This window comes from Diabrotica virgifera, chromosome 7 (genome assembly GCF_917563875.1).
Source record: "Diabrotica virgifera virgifera chromosome 7, PGI_DIABVI_V3a".
NCBI classification, from domain to species: Eukaryota; Metazoa; Arthropoda; class Insecta; order Coleoptera; family Chrysomelidae; genus Diabrotica; species Diabrotica virgifera.
In genome coordinates, this window is record NC_065449.1 from 104,495,612 (window position 1) to 104,514,601 (window position 18,990).

The 18,990-nt window shown below is 34.9% G+C and overlaps 1 protein-coding gene across 3 annotated transcripts in view; it reads left to right on the top strand.

Moving 5' to 3' along the window:
- The window catches only part of LOC114328337 (homeobox protein caupolican), a 527,416-nt gene that overhangs the window by 316,905 nt on the left and 191,521 nt on the right, over positions 1 to 18,990 (top strand). For all 3 annotated transcript variants that reach the window (XR_003652160.2, XM_028277163.2, XM_028277164.2), the window contains one exon: positions 8,270 to 8,608. Coding sequence is in view for 2 of the 3 variants with exons in the window: in XM_028277163.2 (XP_028132964.1) it covers positions 8,270 to 8,608 (339 nt within the window). In the remaining variant the exon portion in view is untranslated. The remainder of the gene's footprint in view (positions 1 to 8,269; positions 8,609 to 18,990) is intronic.

An 18,990-nucleotide genomic window follows, 5' to 3' on the forward strand; every position in this document is an offset into this window, starting at 1 on the left:
CTCTGAATTCATTCTGTACGTCATTTCCATCCTTGATCCAGTGGACATTGTATTTTTCTCTATTCGGCGTTCTCTTTGCTGCTGCTCGCAGCTTAACTGTAAATTTCGCTCTCACTAATACATGATCGGACCCTACATCTGCCCCTCTCATAGATCTTACATCCAGTAGTGATTTCCTCCATCGTCTATTTATTGTAATGTGGTCTATTTGGTTCTGTACTTCACCTGCTGAAGAAATCCACGTTATCTTGTGTATGCGCTTGTGTGGAAAGATACTTCCGCGCCAATCATTAGTAGTTCACTCTACCAATGTGTCCTGCCCACTTCAATTTAATTCAGTTATTTGTTTTTATAATGTCCTCTACACCACTTCTTTCACTAATTTGTTTGTTTCCCACCCTATCTTCCAACGTTATGCTCCACAATGATTTTTTCATTCTATGTTTTGGATGTAGGTTTAAGGAAGGAACATACTGTTCCCGGAAAGTCATCCTTAATCATCGACGCTATGTCGTTTACTTATATACTATTAAGTATCTATACTACAATCACAATAAAGATGCACTAAAAATAAACAAACCAAGACACGTTGAATGTTACGAGGAGCAGTCCCAAATCATAATTTACAATGTATGTATATACATTGTAAATCCCAAATCATCATTTACAAAGTTTATACATTGTAAAGCACATTGAAAAGCTTATTTTGTAACAGTAGCATTAGTATCAGCCTTAGATGTCGTTTTCTGCATTGCTATGTGTGGTCAATACTTTTGTATGGAACGGAGGCCTGGACACTCAACACAACACTGATGAACAAGTTAGAAGCCTTTGAACTCTGGCTTTATAGAAGAATCTTGAAAATACCTTGGACAACCCACACCACCAACGAAGATGTTCTGAGTAGAATACACATGGGACACATAATGAGAAACGAAAAGTACCGCCTCGTGCAACTGATCATTCAGGGTACGATTGAAGGAAAACGGGGTCCCCGTATATAGGCGCCAGATTTCATGGTTTAGAACTATCAGAGACTGGACCGGCCTTGATTCAACATCTTTGTTTAGAGCCGCATTGGACAGAGACAGATTTGCCAGTGGAGTCGCTAACCTCCATTAAAAAAGAAAGCACCACAAGAAGAAGATACATTGTAAATCATGATTCGGGAGTGCTCCTCGTAACATTCAACGAGTCGTGGTTTGTTTATTTCTAGTGCATCTTTATTGTGATTTTAGTTGGGATGCTTATGGAGATTTATGTGATTTTAGATAATATATAATTTAAACGCACCCACTGCTTGGTGATGAGGTTATTTAGTGAGTACTCCAAAGTTCATTGAAGATAGTCTGATAGGACTGAAAACGTTCGTTCTGAAGAATTTTTAACAATTGTAACCCATTTGTATTTTTGATTTAATGTTTCATTAAATATATACCAATTACACTATAGCGTATTTCAAACATGCTATTAAGTGTACAAGGATAGCCCCATGCGAACTAAATGAGAATTGAATGAGAATTTTTTGACAACGTTCCCGCTCTTCACGACAGAGGCCGAAAAAGGTAGTATAGGGAGATACTTGTAGACGATTGTCGCTGTTAACTGCTGTGGAATACTAAATGAGGATTTATTTATGATAATTTACAGAATGGCAAACCCGCTTGCAACTAGAGATGCATCAAGTCAAACTAGTTTGATTTTATTCAACAAACTTGACTTGACTTGAAAACCAAACTTTTTTTAAAAAAAAGTTTGACTTGACTTGATTTCAACATCTTTAGGTTTGACTTGAAATCAAACTTCTTCAAACAGTTTGAAGTTTGAATATCATATTACGCAACGTGTTTATTTCCAATTGCCGACTTTTGTTTTGTCTTATTTGGATAGGTCGGAATGTGTACTCTGCTAATCTGTATTCTGCAAGAGAAAAAATCTGTCGTCGAAGCAGAATTAATTAAGAAAAGTAAATATACTGATTTATTTGACGTTGCGGCAGGTGATTTCAAAATAATTAAAATTGTAAAGTGTCATCATCATCATTCTCTTTGCCTTATCCCTATGCGGGGTCAGCTTCCCTAATTGCATTTCTCCACACAATTCTATCTTGGGTCATGTCAATGTTAATCCCCTTTAACAACATGTCCTGCCTTATCGTCTCCCCTCAGGTCTTTTTTGGTCTTCCTCTCCTACTCCTTCCAGGAATTTGCACTTCTGCTATTCTTCGTATTGGGTGATTAACGTCTCGACGTTGAACATAACCAAACCATCTGAACCTTGCTCTCTCATTTTGGCATCAATTGGTGCCACACCTAGTCTTCCCCTAATATACTCATTTCTAATTTTATCCTTCTTTGTCACTCCACTCATCCATCTAAGCATTCTCATTTCCGCCACATGAATTCGTTGTTCCTCTTTCTTTTTCACTGCCCAACATTCTGTTCCGTACATCATAGCCGGTCTTATGGCTGTTTTATAAAATTTTCCCTTCAGCTTCATTGGAATTTTTCTGTCACACAACACCCCACTAGCTTCTTTCCACTTCATCCATCCAGCCCTAATTCTACTGCATGCATCTCCATCTATTTCTCCATTACTCTGTAATACCGATCCTGGGTACTTAAAACTATTGCTTTTCACAATCATTTCCCCATCCAAAGATACCATTTTATTTGTAGTAACTCCATCTTTAAATGAGCATTCCAAATACTCTGTTTTTGTCCTACTAAGTTTTAAACCTTTTTCCTCCAGCGCTTGTCTCCACTGTTCCAGTTTTTGTTCTTAGTCTCTTTCACTATCTCCTATTAACACTACATTATCAGCATACATTAGGCACCATGGAATGCTACCCTGTAGTTTCGTTGTTATCTGGTCCAAAACTAATGAGAATAGATAAGGACTCAGCACCGAGCCTTGGTGCAATTCTACTTTCACATGAAATTTATCAGTCTCTCCGACACCTGTCCTAACATTAGTCGTTACTCCCTCATACATATCTCTCACAATCTTTACATATTCGCCAGTGACTCCTTTCTTATTGAGTGCCCACCACAGAATCTCTCGAGGAACTTTATCATATGCTTTCTCAAGATCAATGAATACCATATGAGCGTTGGTCTCTTTATTCCCGTATTTTTCCATCAGTTGCCTTACAATGAAAATTGCATCTGTTTTTGATCTGCCCTGCATAAAGCCAAATTGATTATCGGATATTTCGGCTTCTACACGTATCCGTCTATCAATTACTCTCTCACATATTTTTATGGTGTGGCTAAGTAGTTTTATAGCCCTGCAGTTTGTACATTGTTGTATGTCTCCCTTGTTTTTGTAGACAGGTACTAATATACTGCTTCTCCATTCGACTGGCATTTGTCCAGCTTCCATAATTCTATTAAATAGACCTGCTAGCCAACTTATTCCTGTATCTCTCAATGCTCTCCATACTTCCCCAGGAATATCATCTGGCCCAACTGCTTTTCCTTTCTTTATCTTTTGAAGCGCTTGAGCCACTTCTTCGTTTGTTATTCTGGTAATAATTGCTGTTACTGTCTCCGTTAACTTCACAGGCTGTCTGTCAAATTCTTAATTTAATAAACTGTCAAAATACTTTCTCCATCTCTTTTTGACATCCTTTTCGTGAATTAGTATTTTATTATTTTCATCTCGGATACATCTAATCTGATTAAAATTTCTTGCTTTCTTTGCTCTCTGTTTGGCTATTTTATATATCTTTGCTTCGCCTTCCCTGGTATTTATCACGTTTAAAATTGGAAAGTGTATACTTGTATGTATTATGTAAAAATAAAGAACAGCGTTATAAAATGGCAAATAGTGAACTAATTCTTTAAAACGACATTGCAAAGTCGCAAAAAATTCATTAACCCTACTCTATCAAAAATATAATATTTTGTTGTTCCTTCATAAATTTTCGTTAAAGTAGATTAAATTACAATTGGTATGATAAAAAAATTCCAACGAATTCTTTGTTAATCTAGTAACCAGAAATAAAATTAAGCATTTATGTTGACTTTCATTAAATATAAAATATTGCACCGACTCCATGAAATACCAAGAAATATTGCAACCATATTGTATTTTGTTTGTGTCCTTTATCAGAAATTCTCGTGTATAGAACTCTTTATGTACCTACATATTTTTATCTCGTAAAAATAGGATATCTTTGAGTGCGATGACATCCGGATGAGAACATCTGTTGATTTTTTGACCTGCCTTTGGCCCTTCCGAGACTTGCCAAATGAAATAAATGCACTAACACAACACCAAATTTAATATTTTTATTTTGAATGAAATATCCCTTGGTTGGTAGAGCGAAGTTTAGTTTTTTATGCATTATGTAGGGGTAATAATGTATACAAGGAAATGAATCACTTTCGTCATGATTTATTATCAATAATATTAATCAAGTCAATAATCAAGAAATCAAGTCAAATTAAGACTATTATATACCTAATAGGTAATATGTAACAATTACAAAGCAAAAAGAATTTTACCTGTTATTATTCTTAGGAAATCTAAATAAACTTATTCCTCTTCCTGTCGCAGATGAACATGCAGATGAAACACACACTAGTAACCAGAAATTTTAACCATAATCATCCATAATATAATGCTACTATATAATTATACAGGGTGTTTATTAAAGAATGGGCCATAGCTTAACCTCAGGTTCCTGAGGTTAAAATAGGCCGATTTAAGCTAACTTACCTTAGTACAAAGTTTATAATAACCGAGATACAGGGTGTCAAAGTTAAACTTTCTTTATATTTATTATTGAATATTTCCGGACAGGCATGATATATCAACACGAAATTTGGTATGTGGGGGTTTTTTGAGACGAGAAAACTACATTCCCTACCGAAAATTATGTGTTGCCAAGAGGGCGCCACATACGCCTTTCAGTACTATTTTAACACGTTCAATTTTTTTTATCCCTCACTCTGTATAATTTTGACATTAAAATTTTTATTCTCCTATTAGTTTTACTTAAAAAATGTATACTTCTTTTATCTCCCTAAACTCAACTGTTTTCGAGATAAACGTATTTTAAATCTGCGATACACCATCATTTTTAGCATAATATCATTGTAGTTACACCCGAAAAATAACTTAAAACCATAATAATTGTGCCAATTCTCAAATTTATGGCATTGTGTCATTGCATCGCAAATTCCATTTGAAGAAATTTGCGATACATTTTTGGATAATTTTATGGTTTTAAGTTACTTTTCTGGTGTAACTATAATGATATTATGCTAAAAATTATGTTGCACCGCAGATTTAAAATGCGTTTATCTCGAAAACGGTTGAGTTTAAGGAGATGAAAGAATTATACCTTTTCTAAGTAAACTAATAGGGGAAAAAAAATTTTAATGTCAAAATTATACGGAGTGGCGAATAAAAAAAATTGAACGTATTAAATGAGTGCTGAAAGGCGTATGTGGCGCCCTCTGGGTAACACATAATTTTTGGTAGAGAATTTAGTTTTCTCGTCCCAAAAACCCTCAAATACCAAATTTCGTGTTGATATCTCATGCCTGTCCGGAAATATTCAATAATAAATAAAAAAAAGTTTAACTTTGACACCCTGTATCTCGGTTATTATAAACTTTGTACTAAGGTAAGTTAGCTTAAATCGGCCTATTTTAACCTCAGGAACCTGAGGCTAAGCTATGGCCCATTCTTTACCAAACACCCTGTATAAAAATATAAATGCTTAAATAAACTTTTAAGTTGAGTATTTACCATATCCAAGGGGAAAAAGTTTTCCTGTAGTTGGCTGTATACTACATATTACAAAAAACGACGAAGTCCTTTATAAAAGGTATATTTTAAAAATAAATAATTTTAAAACAGAGAATTTAAAAAATAATTAAATGTAAATATTTGCAGTTCAAATGTTTTTACTTTCAAACACAGTATATGTACAAAACAGGAGATAAATGTGTTGTCTGGACTCTAATTGAACAAAAGCAGTAACGAAAGCTTCAAGAAGGACATAGGATGTTTTGCAAATCAAAATGTTAATAATTTTACAAAGTGCCAATTAGAACGACCTTGGCAGCCATCAAAATCGTATCAATTTCCATATTCTGTACACACAAAGAATAGAAAAGAAATGAAGCATTATTTGGGTCACCAGCACTTAGAACAAATGTGTTGGTTGGTACTGTCGCACAGTCAAAAGTGTTGTTTATCAAGCATTGCGTTCTATTTTTCTAACGAAAAATATGGTCACAATAAAGGGATGATAGCCCAGAGTCTTGTCACGTAACCTTTAACATTTTTCGTCAAACTTATGGTCAAAGACGGAGCCATACAAACCCATGAAAAAGAACATACCACAAGGAGTGCTTTCAGGTTGGGCTGGATTTTCGACAAAGTTATCGCATCGCAACCCGCAAAAGTCAGTCATTAACCAGATATACTCTACAGAGGTCTAAATAGGTACAAGAAAATCGAGAAAGACTACGACTAATAGTAGAGTCTATAGTGTTCTTAAGTCGACAAATATTCCTCTAAGAAGCCATCGTGATGATAGCCTTCTGCTTCTGGACCTAGATGCTGGATCTAACAATGAAGGGAATTATTAAGGTTTAAAATCGCCTCAGGAAATAATACTCTTAAACAACACCTATTCACAGCATCCTCCAGAGCAACATATATTAGCAGCACCAGCCAAAATCAATTGATAACATGTGGCAAAGAAATAATTGAACAAATAATGAATCAGGTTCACAGTGCAAATTATTACTCTGTCATATTTGACGAAATGACCGACGTATCCCACGTGAAACGGCTTTCTCTAAATCTGAGATACATACACAATAACAACATTCGTGAAGACTTTGTCAAGATCATTGACGCTTATGAGAACATAAAAATAATTAGTGAAAATCAGAAAGAGCGGGAGAATAAGGCTTGGCAGGAGAAGAATTGGGAAAAGTAGCATTAAACTTGTTGAAAGAACTGGCCTGGAAAAAAAATGTGTAGGAATATTTATTGATTTTAGTAACTGATAAATTTTGAATGTCTTTATGTCACTCAAAAGTGTGTGAAAAGTGCCTTAAAACTCACCATTGTAACCCAAATTTTTAAAAATTATCCCCAGTCCCATCGGTACCCCTCTTCAAAAAAAGTTCATGGTCCCTCCTGAAAATCGGTCCTGGATCCGCCCTTGTCATCAGCGCTTACGTGATCTAACATGCTAACCACCAAAATACAAAAATATTTGGGTAAAAACCCCTTAAAATTGATCCTTCATGGAAACATGTGTACATAAATTTGTAAATACATCCATGTTTAATTTCACACATTCATATCTATGTTTCCATGACGGATCAATTTTAAAGGGTTTTAGCTCATATATTTTTGTATTTTGGTGGTTAGCATGTTAGATCACGTAAGCACTGGTGATGATCAGTGATCCGATCGAAAACTAGTTCTGTGATGTAGTCCTTTTTAGGGATTTTAACAAATATACCTTTTATAAAGGATTTTGGTCGTTTTTTTTATTTACCATACACGCCTACGGACTACCGTAAAACAACCAGAGGGACAAACTTAGCATGAGTTGGTGACACTAAACCAACCAGATTAGCTCATGCGTCTATAAAAAAGTTACACGTTTTAGTATGTTCGTGTCGCTTCTCTGTGGTCGTTGTTCTCTGCTAGTAATACTCAAATAAAAATATAAAAAAGTGATATCGATAAAATGACACTTATTCGCAAGCAATTCTAAGCGTACAGGAATAATTTGCAAGAAATTTACGACCCCATTATGACTATAATCGCTTCTTGTATCAAGTTATTTTTATATGGCACTCATTGTATTATTAATTTTCTTATCTTAATTGGCAACTAACATATCTATCCCGACAAAAAAGTATATCTACTAAATAATTTTTTTCAAACTCTTTCAAACTAGTTTGACAAACAGTTTGAATTTTCAAACCTATACGATTGACCAGTTTGACTTGACTTGAATTATTTGTCAGAAGGATTGACTTGAGTTTGACTTGAAATTAAGTCAAACTCAAGTCAAGTTCAAACATTCAAGTCAAACTAGTGCAACTCTACTTGCAACATACAATCATACTAATTCTAACGTTTGAAACGAAGAATATATATTTTTACTTCATTATAAAGTTTTTACGATAAAATAATCTGAATTAATTTGTTTTCTATTTTGATTACAATTGCCTCTTTTGACTGTTACTTAAAATATCTACATATTAAATATTGTTTTCAGCTGTTAGTTTCTGGTCAGCCGACAACCAACTCAGGTTCTTCCCCAGTCTCAGGCGGTGGATCACTTAGCCCCGGAGGATCAGCTGGTATTCCAGGTGCATTGTCACCAGGTGGAACCTCTTCTACAGGTCCAACACAATGCTGCGAATCGGGGCGACCTCTAGTAACAGATCCAGTGACAGGTCAGAGCGTATGCTCCTGCCAGTATGATTCTGCTAGGTTAGCGGCGCTACAGTATAGAAATGCTAGTGTAGGCGTGTATGGGACGCCGTATCCTTCTACCGACCAAAACCCTTATCCTAGTATAGGCGTGGAAAGTTCTGCGTTTTATTCACCTTTGGTAAGTTCATTTAACTTTTAATATTCTTAAATTAGGTTGTAACTTAAAGCCTGGTACACATATGCGAGCCGAACTGTGTGCGAACGCCTTATACGTATAATTTGTACGGCAGGACGAACCGCTTACTCACGAACCACGGCCTGTCGGTTTTTGGGACGAACACAAAAGATATTTGCAGTTCAATTTGGAAGGCGCCGGCGCGGCGTACGCAGCGATATTGTCTCGTCGAATCGAGATTGTGTGAATGACGTGCTCCTAGACAGAAGAAACGTGAGAAACACAATGTAATCAATTTTGATTTTTTAGTTGATAAAGAAATATTACAATTACAAATTAAATGAATCATTTACATTCAACTTCGCACAAGTTGGTTCGTAATAGGTTCATCGCTTTCCATGGATCCTGATTAGTTTGCGATCAGTTCGCTGTAAATATATTTTCAACGAACTGTATACGAGCAGTTCGCAAACAGTTCAACTCATATATGTGTAACTGGCTTAAAATGTGTTATTGATTGACTTAAAGGTGTGTTATACATGGTGTAACAAAAATACAGGTCATAAATTTAATCGCATATTCTGGGACCAAAAATAGTTCGATTGAACCTAACTTACCTTAGTACAAATGTGCATATAAAAAAAGTTACAACCCTTTGAAGTTACAAAATAAAAATCGATTTTTTTCCAATATATCGAAAACTATTAGATATTTTTTATTGAAAATGGACATGGGGTATTCTTATGGCAGTAGCATCTTAAGAAAAAATTAAACTGAAATTTGGACATCCCATAAAAATTTTATGGGGTTTTGTTCCTTTAAACCCCCCCAAACTTTTGTGTACGTTCCAATTAAATTATTATTGTAGTACCATCAGTTAAACACAATGTTTTTAAAACTGGCTCTTAGTACTTTTTCGAAAAATCAGTTTTTATCAAGATATTTTGAATATTTGTCAAATCCACCACATATTTGTATATGGTTAAGTACGATTATGGAGACTTGGTAATAATATGAACATTTATGTATGATTTACATTTTTAGGTATATTTTGCACCATATTAAAAAAAGAAGCCACACCTCGATAAAAGGTGCCTTCTCGAAAAAATCCAAAGAGACAAAAAAGTTTTGAAAACACTGTGTTTAACTAATGGCACCGCAGTAATATTTTAATTGGAACGTACACAAATATTTGGGGGGTTTAAAAGAACAAAACCCCCATAAAATTTTTATGTAAACATATTAAAAAATAAGCCTCAACTCGATAACAACTGCCTTATCGAAAAAATACTAAGCGGCAAAAAAGCTTTAAGAATATCGAATTTAACTAATGGTACCACAATAATAATTTAATTGAGACGTACACAAAAGTTTGGGAGGGTTTAAGGGAACAAAACCCCCATAAAATTTTTATGGGGTGCACAAATTTCAGTATAATTTTCCTTTAATATGTTCCTGCCAGAAGAATGCCACATGTCCCTTTTCAATAAAAAATCTATAATAGTTTTCGATATATTCGAAAAAATCGATTTTCATTTTGTAACTTCAAAGGGCTGTAATTTTTGTTTATGTGCATATTTGTACTAAGGTAAGTTAGGTTCATTCGAACTATTTTTGGTCCCAGAATATGTGATTTAATTTATGACCTGTATTTTTGTTACACCCTGTATATAACTAATATACGTATACGAAACAAGAGTTTAGGAAACCTGCGTTTAACCAAGACTTAATTATATCGTAATTAAGAATAATTATTAATTATATCCCTTAAACAATAGCTGAGATGTAGACTTAAGAATTAAGCACACCAGAGCCGTTTTTAGAAGGATGTCCAAGATATTATATAACAGAGGACTAAAATTGGCATTAGGGATCCGCCTACTACGCTGCTGCGTGTTCTCGGCTTTACATTAGGCTTTATGGTGTCGAGTCCTGGATTGTGAACAAAATCGATCTAAATCGTCTTGGGGATTTTGAAATGTGGTGCTATAGAAGGATTTTAAAAGTTTCTTGGGTGGAGATGATTCGAAACTCCACAATACTAGAACGTCTCAGTGAGATTACTGAGATTACAAAATGTATCAAGAGGAGAAAGCTGAAGCATTTCGGGCATGTAATGAAAGGTTCCAAATATAGGTTGCTACAAAATATTATGCAAGAGAAAATAGCAGTCAAACGCAGTCCAGAACGAAGAAAGACTTCATGGTTGAAGAACTTGGTATTGCGAGATTGGTATGGTATAGATACAAGCATGCTATTTAGGATGTCGGTGAATAAAATTAAGATAGATGTGAATGCTATGATGGTAACCAACATTCTGAAAGGACAAGGTACATGTAGACATTAAGATATTTAGTTTGAACTTTAAAATAAAAAAGCTTTGCACTCGATGAGTGCGCCTAGCTATTTATGTGCAAAAATATAAATTATGTCTAATTTTGTTCTTTTGTTCATTCAGTTGTACAATTCTCATTTGAATATCTTAGGGTAATTTGTTTTATAAGTACTTGGATTAATAATTATTCAGTTACTCTAAATAGTTTTCATGTAATTGGATTAATTGGTTTGTTTTGCTGCAATATTTAATTAGGTAATTACCGCATGCCTAGAGATTATGTTTATCTTTGGTACTAGATATGCGAGTTAATAATTAACAATGTTAGTAGTTTCCACAACTAGTAGTTTTTTTAATACACGAACGTATTAAAGTATTCATTGATTTTCAACTCACGTAAATTCAATTAAATTGCTATAATTATTTCAAATAATATTAAAAGTTTTTATCATATTGTCAGCTAGACATTGCCATAATTGTATTTATTCCTAGCCAATCTTAAGACAAGAAATTTCTCCAATTAAATCACTAATAAATATTGCTTAAAATGGAAAAGACACAAAAAATCCACCTACATAATTTTGTTATTTAAAAACATCTAGTATCTTCATAGAATATTTGCGATGTAGTCAACCAACTTCGAAACTGTAAAATGTATTATTCGAAAGTTATTTTACAAACCTTCAATAAGTCATTAACTTGGCCACTCTATATTGCATGGTAGCATGGTTCAAAAACTTATTCTTCCTCCAAGCTATTTCTTTTATGATGACTTCTTTGTCTCTTCTTCTAAAGATGCATATTTTCTTGGATGTAGCACGTAGCACAGTAGGTTGAAATAGATCAGTTGACATTAGACCAGTCCATTTCGCTCTTGCCCACAACCTTGCCTCGTAGAATTTTTTATGGTGTTAATAATGTCTGTCTTTCCTTCCTCTGCTTCTGGAGCCTCTGGAGAATAATAGTTATGTTAGTGTATAGTATATGAGATCTTTACTTTGCGTCGGTAGAACCAAATTTCAAATGCCTCTAATAAACCGTTTTATGACACCTTCTGTCCGTAGAGGACGACACTAAAAACGTAACATCTAAGATTTATTATGCGTAGGTATATTGATACTTAAACATAAGTTGCAGAAAATTTTCGTAACACCGTTAAAAGACTGGCATTTTCATTGCAAGCATTTATTTTGTAGCTATGATTCCATAGTCCCATAGATCCCATTCTTACTTACAAGTACTATCTCTTCTCTTTTGTAACGTATCAGCAGCCTTTGACAAATTTTAATAATAAGGGTTTGTTGCTCAACGAAGCATTAAACCAAGGAATTTTGTGCAGTAAGATGAATCGTTACGCAAATTTTTGCATTCGATTCGTGAGAGTGTCAGGCAATTTTGTGAACTAAATTGATCTCCGGCAAAAAATTTTGTGCATGAGAAAATGCGTTTTCAAAATGCATCTCGAAGAGATGGAAAATGAAAAATTTAGAACTCAGGAAATATTGAAGGAAATATTGAATAAGGGTTTTGGAGGTCACTGAACTAATTTTATGACGGCGATGGTCTCTGAGGTACCTGGTGCCCAGGGTGGAACTCGTCGCCTGGGACGATCGAATAATTCGCGGGACGATCGAATAATTTGCGAAATGAAGATTGAATCGAAAAACTGAAAAATACGTGTTCATTATTTTTTTAAAATCTATCGAATGACACTAAACACGACCCCCACCCCACCCCTGGAGGTGGGGGTAACCTTAAAATCCCAAATGGAAACCCCCATTTGAGATTGCAGAACAAGTTTTCGAAAAATTATCGCATTATTTTCAATTTATTCTCACTCTCTTGTGATATTAATGTTGAAAATTTATTTACAACTTATTCAAATGCTAAACTTTTCTGTGTGTAAATTTTAAATAAAGTAGATTTTTGGTTTTTAAAATTAAATTATTTGAAAACGTTGTCTTTTTCTTCTTCAATGCTTATGTAACTCCTTATTATCATTAAAAATTCGCTACGGGATAATAAATAAGATTCCTAGCACCTGTGGTAAAACACAGTATTTGTAGAGTGTAAAATATCAAAAATGTTTAGTAGGTATATCGAATATAATACCGCTTAAACATCGGGCAGTTCAAAAATACAGCTCTCTATTTAAAAACAAACAAAACAAGTCGGTGTAGAACAAAAGACGAAAGAGGCCGAAAAAAGTAGAATCAATATTTTGTGTACGAGCCCCGAAAAGCCTTTCAAGTGGACAGGACATAATCCATTAAGTACCATACAAGTATAAAAGCCGGATACTACAAGTCTGAGCAAACTAATGTGAAATACGAGTATGCTACACTCGCCGAGGGACTCTCGAGGAGTTTTTCTCCGATTTAAATTAGATTTATAGACAGGTACTTAGGGGCTTGGGGTTTTAATATCTCGTCCCTGCTATCTCTTCTTTGTATCTTTACATATACTTGGAAAGTTAAATATAAGTACAGTTCAAATTCTTGTGTACTCAATGATTTTTTGGGCGGGTTTTGTTAGTTTTTAGTTTAAAACGTAATAACTGTCCTTATTAGAGTTTCGTTGTAGTAACTTTAATACTTATAGACAAGGCGAAAACGGCGGGTTCGTTGGAAAAAATATTCCCATGAGATTTTTTTCCATATTCACATTCGTGAGACATCCCAGAATAAGGTTTAAGAAGTCGCCCACGTGAAAAGTCGTCCAAATTTTTTTTAACAATTTTTTTAATCAAATTGTAAAAATCAATATTTTTGGCCGGGGAAATTTTTTTTTAGGTTTTTTGGACCATTCTGGATAAAAAAGGTCTCTTATAATTTTTCTCTAAAATTGATCGTTTTCGAGTTATAAGCAATTTAAAATTGAAAAAAACGAAAAATGGCGATTTTTAATGCTTAACAACTAAACAACTAGGTTAAAAGTTATTATCCTGAAAGTCAAAAAGTGACTAAATCAAAGCTTAAAGCCCTCCCTACAGGGTCCTGAAGAAATTTTTGTCATTATTTTATTACTAAGCTGTTATTTTTAAGTAATAATAATGAGCGCCATGCACGTGTTAGGCGGCCGTAGGGCCGATGCCGCAGTGCAGGAAGTTTGCTAGGATGGTGGATGGTAGATACCCGCCTGGCGACCATCCAGCTAGTTATACCACGAATAATACAACGACGGTAGCCGCAGTGGTCTACCACTACCATCTACCCACCCGGTGGTCCGCCAGGCGTCTATCCACCCATATCAGTCGTGTTTGATAATCCATCCGGGTAGCCTCGCTATGGATGAAAGCGTAATAAGTACTGTGTATAAAAGAAGGGCAATTTGGGACCCAGCAGACCACTATGTGACCACTATGTGACCACTTTGCAGTTGCATTAAAAAAATCCAATATTCAAGTCAGGTGAATTTAAAAAACAATTTTTGCCTTTAAGTCGATTTTTCTCCACTTTCTGAAACGTTTAGTGAGTGAGTTTTACCTCTAATATGACGATATGCTAAAAAAACAAACCAAATGTAACGTAACAAATGAAACAAACGATTCCTCAGCAGTCAGTTGGATACTGACTTCTGACTTCATTTCACTCTTTCACTGCGTCCAGGATGCAGCGACCCTCCACCATCCACCTTTAAAATCCACCCTCCAAGCCACCATCTAGCATCCTGCAGTGCGGCATCGGCTTAAATGCTGAGTGCGAGAGAGATGCCATTCCGGCAGTCCAATTGTGCATCTTACTCGCACTCACATTTACAGCCGCGTCAATACGATCTAACCGCTCATTGTTATTAATTAAAAATAACAGCTTAGTAATAAATTAATGACACAGATTTCTTCAGGATCATGTAGTGAGGGCTTTAAACTTTGTTTTAGTCACTTTCTGACTTTCATAATAATAATTTTTAACCGAGTTATTGAGTCTTAAAAATGGCAATTTTCGTGTTTTCCAAATTTTAAATTGCTTATAACTCAAAAAAGATCAACTGTAGAGAAAAATTATAAGAGACCTTTTTTGCCAAAATGGTCCAAAAAACCTAAAAACAAAATTATCCGGGCCAAAAATATTGATTTTTGCAATTTGATTAAAAAAAATAGTCAAAAAAAAATTTGGACCACTTTTCACGTGGGCGACTTCTTGAACCTTATTCTGGGATGTCTGACGATAGTGATTATGCAAAAAAATCTCATGGGAATATTTTTTCCAACGAACCCGCCGTTTTCGCCTTGTCTATTAGGCATTTCGAGCTTTCTTGTATTACATGGTATTTTCGATATAAATTTGACATATTCCTTTTATCTTTTAGTGAATTTTAGAAAGATCAACATTAATTGACGTGACATAACATTTTTCTTTCCTTTGAGAAAAATTTGTTTAACATCTCACTGACACGTTATTTTAGATCTTTTGTGCGTTACGATTCGTTACCGAATATTAGCGACCATTATGGCTATTATTAGCAACAGAACGGAAAAGATGTGTAGTGTAGTGTTCTTCTTATACTTCTAAGATTCCTTCTGACAGGTATTTTTCCGTGTAAGTATTATTAGATTTAACAGTTTATATCTGTTGTTATGCATTCTTCTTCTTTTGGTGCCTAACAGTGGCAATAATTATTACATTGGCGAGTTGTTCATGGGGTTCGGTTGGTCGGAATAGTTATTGGGCGCTTCCTGACCAATCGCGAATGTTCTTGAGCAATGCTGCTTCTTTCCAATTTCTCTGCGGCCCTCGATTTGATCTTTCATGATAAAATGAAGTATATTGCACCGGTCTTATGCAAAAACATGCTGAAGGTATAAAAATTTTCTTATTTTAATAGTAGAAGTCACAAACACTGTGTTGAGCAAATCACAGCTTCGTTAGTCTGCATAGATGTCCAGGGTATTCGGATCATTCTTCTATGTATCACAAACGCCTTTAGGCGATTGATCGGATCAGCCTCCGGAGTCCAGGTCTCAGGACCTCAATTGTAAGTAAGAAATCAATTGGAAGTTCTGTCCGACAAAATACATGGAACGTTTTCGAAGTTCCAAATTTTTAACCTGTTCCACAATTAAAACTTCCCCTGTTCCAGTGTTCCCATACATCAAAGTTTGTCCGACGAGACACCGTTAAGCTATTAACAAATTTTCAGCTTGCTATTAATAAACTTTTTTTTGGTACGCGGGATCCAGGTCTATTATACAATACATATGATATAATATAATAAATATTATCCATCGCAATATCAAATGACTTTTTTTTTCGAAGAACATTTTTGTTTACATCGATTCATTTAATCTCTTTACTTGGGTCTAGTTGGTCTGTAAAGCAGCATCCCAAATATATAAAGTGAGTAACTCTCTCAATGTTTTGTTGATAGGTCTGTAGGTCTGATGACGACTAAATATTCTTGAAGTCGAATTAACTCTTGAAGACCCTGGAGACTGTCGCATAAAATAACAGTGTCGTCAGTTTATCTAAGATTAGATCAGTTCACCATTGATTCTCACTCCAAAGTCTGTATCTTGCAAAAATTATATCCGAAAAGATTCAATACTAGCGGGGATAGAATATAGAATGCATCCCCGTCTGATGCATCTTTGAATCTAACATTCGTGGGATGATCTCCCATCGACTCATACGACAGCTTTTTGCTTCCTATATAAGTTTTCTGTGATACGTAGGTCTGTACCAACAAAGCTTTTGGTTCTATGTTCAAAAGCGCTCCATGCTGTACCCTATCAAAAGCCTTTTTGTAATCGCTACAAACCACATAATAATCGAGTTTACGATGGGCGCGGCATTTTTGGAAAAGTATTTCGCATTACGTGGCCTAAATATTAAAATTTGCGTTCTTGAATTGTTTAACACATTGCGCGCCACGTCCACGCCTTAATCGGGATAATACTCTTGGGGGCCACTGATATCCACGGCAATGAAAGTCAGTCGTAAGTAGTGTTGCCCAAAATCGGTCTTGGTCTTGCAGTCTTGGTCTTGTTCTTGCGTTTTCGCAAGACCAAGACCAAGACCGCCTAATTTTAGCAAGACCAAGACTTGAGTAAGAACAAGACTAAGCCTGCGAGACTCTTGCGTCTTGCAGTTAGAACTAAGGGTCATTTTAGGGAGTATATAAGTTCGGCTATATTCTTAGATACTCTATGAGAAACAAAAAAAATTGTAACAAAAATTTTGAAAATTGGACTGCTCATTACGAACAAGACCATAAACATACATAGCGAATCAAAATATCCATTAAAAGAATACTCGACACATTTGACATATACTCACGAGGTCATTATTATAATGTAAAAATTAAATTTTTTTAGTCATACATTCTTTCTCAGCACTCTTCAACAGCCGACTTCTTTGCCCTGAAATTAATAATTGTCCTGGTTTTGAGAATAATCGTCTTCTAACCATATTCGTATAACACAACATTCCTGCGTTGCGACGCCTACAGTAATATCGAATATCATATCCAAACTTTTTAAAAATATGTCACCTTAGCACTTATATAAATTTACATAAATAATTTTTTTCATTATTAGTTTTCTAGGAATCTAAACACCAGAAATCTTTATCAGTATACATACATTATTATAGTAAGACTATTATTATGTATTGTTTTTGCTAACTGTGTCCTGTGTTCTGTGTTGTGAGGTCATTCCGCTAAACAAAATTTACCGAAACAGCGCGGCTATTATTTATAAGTATCATAACCAGACAAAAGTATAGAGATAATGCCGGATACCGTGTAGACATAATACCGAAATATTATTTTAACGATATAGATACACTTCTCCAAGAAGTTACCACACCACCCATCTTTATTTATACGTCCATGGCACCACCTTAAAAACGGGTCATTTTTAATGTCTCAAATTTCCTAAACCTGTTGTTATTTAAATTTAAGTGATTTTTTTAATATTTGGTCTTATTCTATTCTTTAGAAATATCGCAGTAATAATAGATATTGTTGCTAGACAGGTCAATTATTGTCAGTGAATACCGGGTGTACCAATCAAACTGTGTTTTTTCTCACTCTGTGGAATATTCTAGCATTACGCTAACTTATTATTCTAGCATGCAATAATAGCATACTGAAATTAAAGCCCAACTAAAGCCTCATATTTTCTTAACATTATTTTTTTTTATTCATTCACTTATATTGGATAATAAAAAAGTTAAGGTACTTTTTTAACTAGCCATGTTTTTCATCAATACATAATGTTTTTAAATAAGTATGGCAAACGTTAATGGGTAATTCTGCACGAAAAACTAATGACAGTTTACTTCATAAACGTTTACTTTATAAATGCTTTGTTTACCAAATAGGGAGGGGTTGACATTTTTCTCACAAACTGACGATTTATTTATTGCTCTAAAATCGGTTGAGATACGCAAATGAAATTTTGTGGGTTTCAAGAGGTAGTTTTAACTTGAGTTAGTTAGAACATAGACAGCGATCACTTAGATCGTGGGTTCAAAGCCCACCCGGTGTCAGTTGTTTAGATATTTATTAATTTGGCTAGTCTTTACTATGGCTGTGATATTCAAGTTTAAAATGTACCTCTCTGTTACGTTGTTCTGAGATATGCAATAGGCTAATGGGCAACTGCGAGACTTGCAAGACTCTTGCTGCAAGACCAAGACCGGGAGCGCAATACCAAGACCAAGACCAGGTGTACTGGCGCAAGACCAAGACTGTCTAAGTCTCGTCTCGGTCTTGCATTTGGGCAACACTAGTCGTAAGTGTACATCAAAAATGAGCGACGTGGACCCTGGCAAAATATCTGAGTCTCTCATATATGAGCGACGTGACACGCAATGTGTTAAAAGACAATCCATATCTTTATGTAGTCTTTTAATATTTCTTCGTTGTCGGAGGCGTGTTTCATAACTAGAGAATTTTCGTCAGTTTTATGGCATCAGCCCAAGGGCTTATTTAAGTAAAGCATGAATTTCAAATTGTGCTAACTTTCGATGGAAGCATGGCATTAACGCATTATTTTAGCACACTTATTTTTTCTATTAGGAGTGGCGAATCCGTGTACCTAGATATA